A 2,429-nucleotide genomic window follows, 5' to 3' on the forward strand; every position below is an offset into this window, starting at 1 on the left:
TGTAACAGAGTCTATGTATAAAATTCATATAGATTTCCAGCATCACCCTTCCTTGTCATTCTAGTCACTTAAAATTCTACTGAGATATAACCAAAAGGTCTCTTATTATTAGCTTCAAATTTTTAATACATTTTCTCTTTTATATCTCCCAATATTGTATTCATTGTAATATTAACAACCACTGAACTATAATCTGCAATAACATCTAGTTCAATTATTATGTACATGTACTATTTTATTTGTAAGGAAAAAAAAATAATCAGTGAGATCATAGTCATTCTTTTTATTAACTTTGATCGTCGAATCTATTTTTGAGTAGAGACGTATGACGATAATACAGCAGATGAACTTCTTACGAAAAAACGAAACACAGTACCTTCGAACTAAAAAACCAGCAGACAACAATAATTAGAGCTTACCGCGATTGATTTTAAGTTTATCTTTATAAGCTCCTTTCGGCTCTTAAAATCAGGAAGCGGGATGTAAATCCGCTTTTCTAGCCTCCTCCTACAGTAGTACAGTGAATCACCAATTAGACAAGATCCAGAGATGAAATAGAACACAAATCAGAGTAATTAAAAAAAAAAAAACTAATAATGACTAGAGATTTTAGAAGTAAAGTTAACCTTGTGCCTCATCAAGACCCCAGGGAAAATTTGTTGCTGCAAAAACTGTGACCGGTTTGCCTGCTGTATTATTAGTGGAGTTGTTTAACCCATCGATCTGAACTAGAAGTTCAGACTTCACCCTTCGGGATACTTCATGCTCTCCAGAAGCCCTAAGGAACAGGTTCAGAGTTGATGAAGTTTTACCACTAGAATTAAAACTAAGAAATTATAAGGTATAACACACCTAAGAACTATTAAGGCTCAAATTAATGTTGACTTTTAAGCCGATGCATAAATGTCATTGTGAGATGTATGCAAACACAAGAGCTTCTAATTTCTTTCCTACTCGGTATTCTCTTAAGGTTTTAAGTTTGTTTTAATCTTCTCTGCTCTCTGCAGCTCCTATACAAAGCTTTGGATTAGTAGAGGAACTTCACTTATTTAATCGGAAAAAAAAAAAGCAAGAACAAACTGGTCAATATACGGTCCATCACCAATCAGGTTCTGTTAAATGATTGAAGTCTAGTTACTAGGACGTGTAGACCCGTAACATATGTATATGCCCAGAAGTCAAATTTATCACATATGGTGATGAAAATAAACCTTACACAACAGCAAGACAATGAAAAAAATCCTCATCCGCCACATGTATATGAAATCACTTTAGAAGAGCTGATTACTTACCCTCTGGCACTGCAAAGAGAATCAATCTCATAAATGAAAATTGTACTTGGAGCATGAGCACGGGCAAGATCAAATAAGCACCGTACCCGTCGTTCACTCTCCCCGTACCATTTTCCCAACAATGAAGAACAAGAAATATTCAGAAATGTTGTTCCACACTCTGTAGCAACAGCTTTGGCCAATAGTGTTTTCCCTGTGCCAGGAGGACCAAACATAAGAACTCCTCTCCAAGGTCTCCTGATTCCCTGCAAGTAACATTGAATATAGAAGCTTCATAATAAGTTTTCATCACTCTTTTACTAATGTGCCGTGTAACTTGTGCATAGCTGCAAATCAGAACTTGTATATTAGCAAGACATTGTGACTTCCATTGTATCAGATTAGCAAATTCGGAAGTATTTTAATGAAATATTGTAAGTAACTAAGATTAAATAATAATGTCCAAATGTTATTTGGAGCGATTAATATGAAGTGAAAGTTAACATAGTTATAAAGAAAATAACATCATTTTCCCCCTTTGGGAACACCAGAAAATGATGAAAAATATTTTCCTGCACTACTTCCTGTAAAAGCCGCTTTGCTTCATTAAGTCCTGCAACATCATCCCATCTCACCCCTGGATTAGTATCCAATATTTCCTTTTCAAGACTAGCAGCCAATTGAGGATCAGGCCATTATACTCTGCATTGTGATAGTTGTATAAAAGGACGCTGAGAATATTATAAAAGATCTTAAAGTCTCAACTTAGTACAAATAGGGGTAAATTGAAGTAAATTATGAATTCAGAATCCAAAGTCAGCACCAAATAGTATGTATAACCAATATTTGGATTCAGCTTTAGCCTCCCCACTGACTTTTTCTTGGATGCAGCAATCAAAAGTTCTGGGTGAAGGAGTCTTGTACATCTTCGCTATGGTTAATGAACTTTATTTACTATAACAGTAAAGTCTACCTCTTTTATATAGAATCTCATCTATAGTCAATTTGGCCTTGTAAAGAGAAGATTAAAGATTATTTACAATTGGAGTTTAGTAAATACTTTGTCGTCATTTATGTCTAGATTATGGCTTAACAAGCAACATTATCAAATGTTGTCAAATAGTATTACATGCAGATGAGGTATTTGTACCACTTGTT

The 2,429-nt window shown here is 34.5% G+C and overlaps 1 protein-coding gene across 1 annotated transcript; it reads right to left on the reverse strand.

Annotated features, from left to right (window-relative positions):
* Positions 1-621: 621 nt before the first annotated feature.
* Positions 622-2,197, reverse strand: LOC104104383 (katanin p60 ATPase-containing subunit A1-like). The gene is made up of 4 exons (XM_070193797.1): positions 2,112-2,197; positions 1,853-1,940; positions 1,293-1,537; positions 622-826 (listed from the first exon to the last, which is right to left on the reverse strand). Exons 1-4 carry the CDS (start codon positions 2,195-2,197, stop codon positions 622-624), a joined length of 624 nt encoding a protein of 207 aa, XP_070049898.1.
* Positions 2,198-2,429: the final 232 nt, after the last annotated feature.

This window comes from Nicotiana tomentosiformis, chromosome 2 (genome assembly GCF_000390325.3).
Source record: "Nicotiana tomentosiformis chromosome 2, ASM39032v3, whole genome shotgun sequence".
NCBI classification, from domain to species: domain Eukaryota; kingdom Viridiplantae; phylum Streptophyta; class Magnoliopsida; order Solanales; family Solanaceae; genus Nicotiana; species Nicotiana tomentosiformis.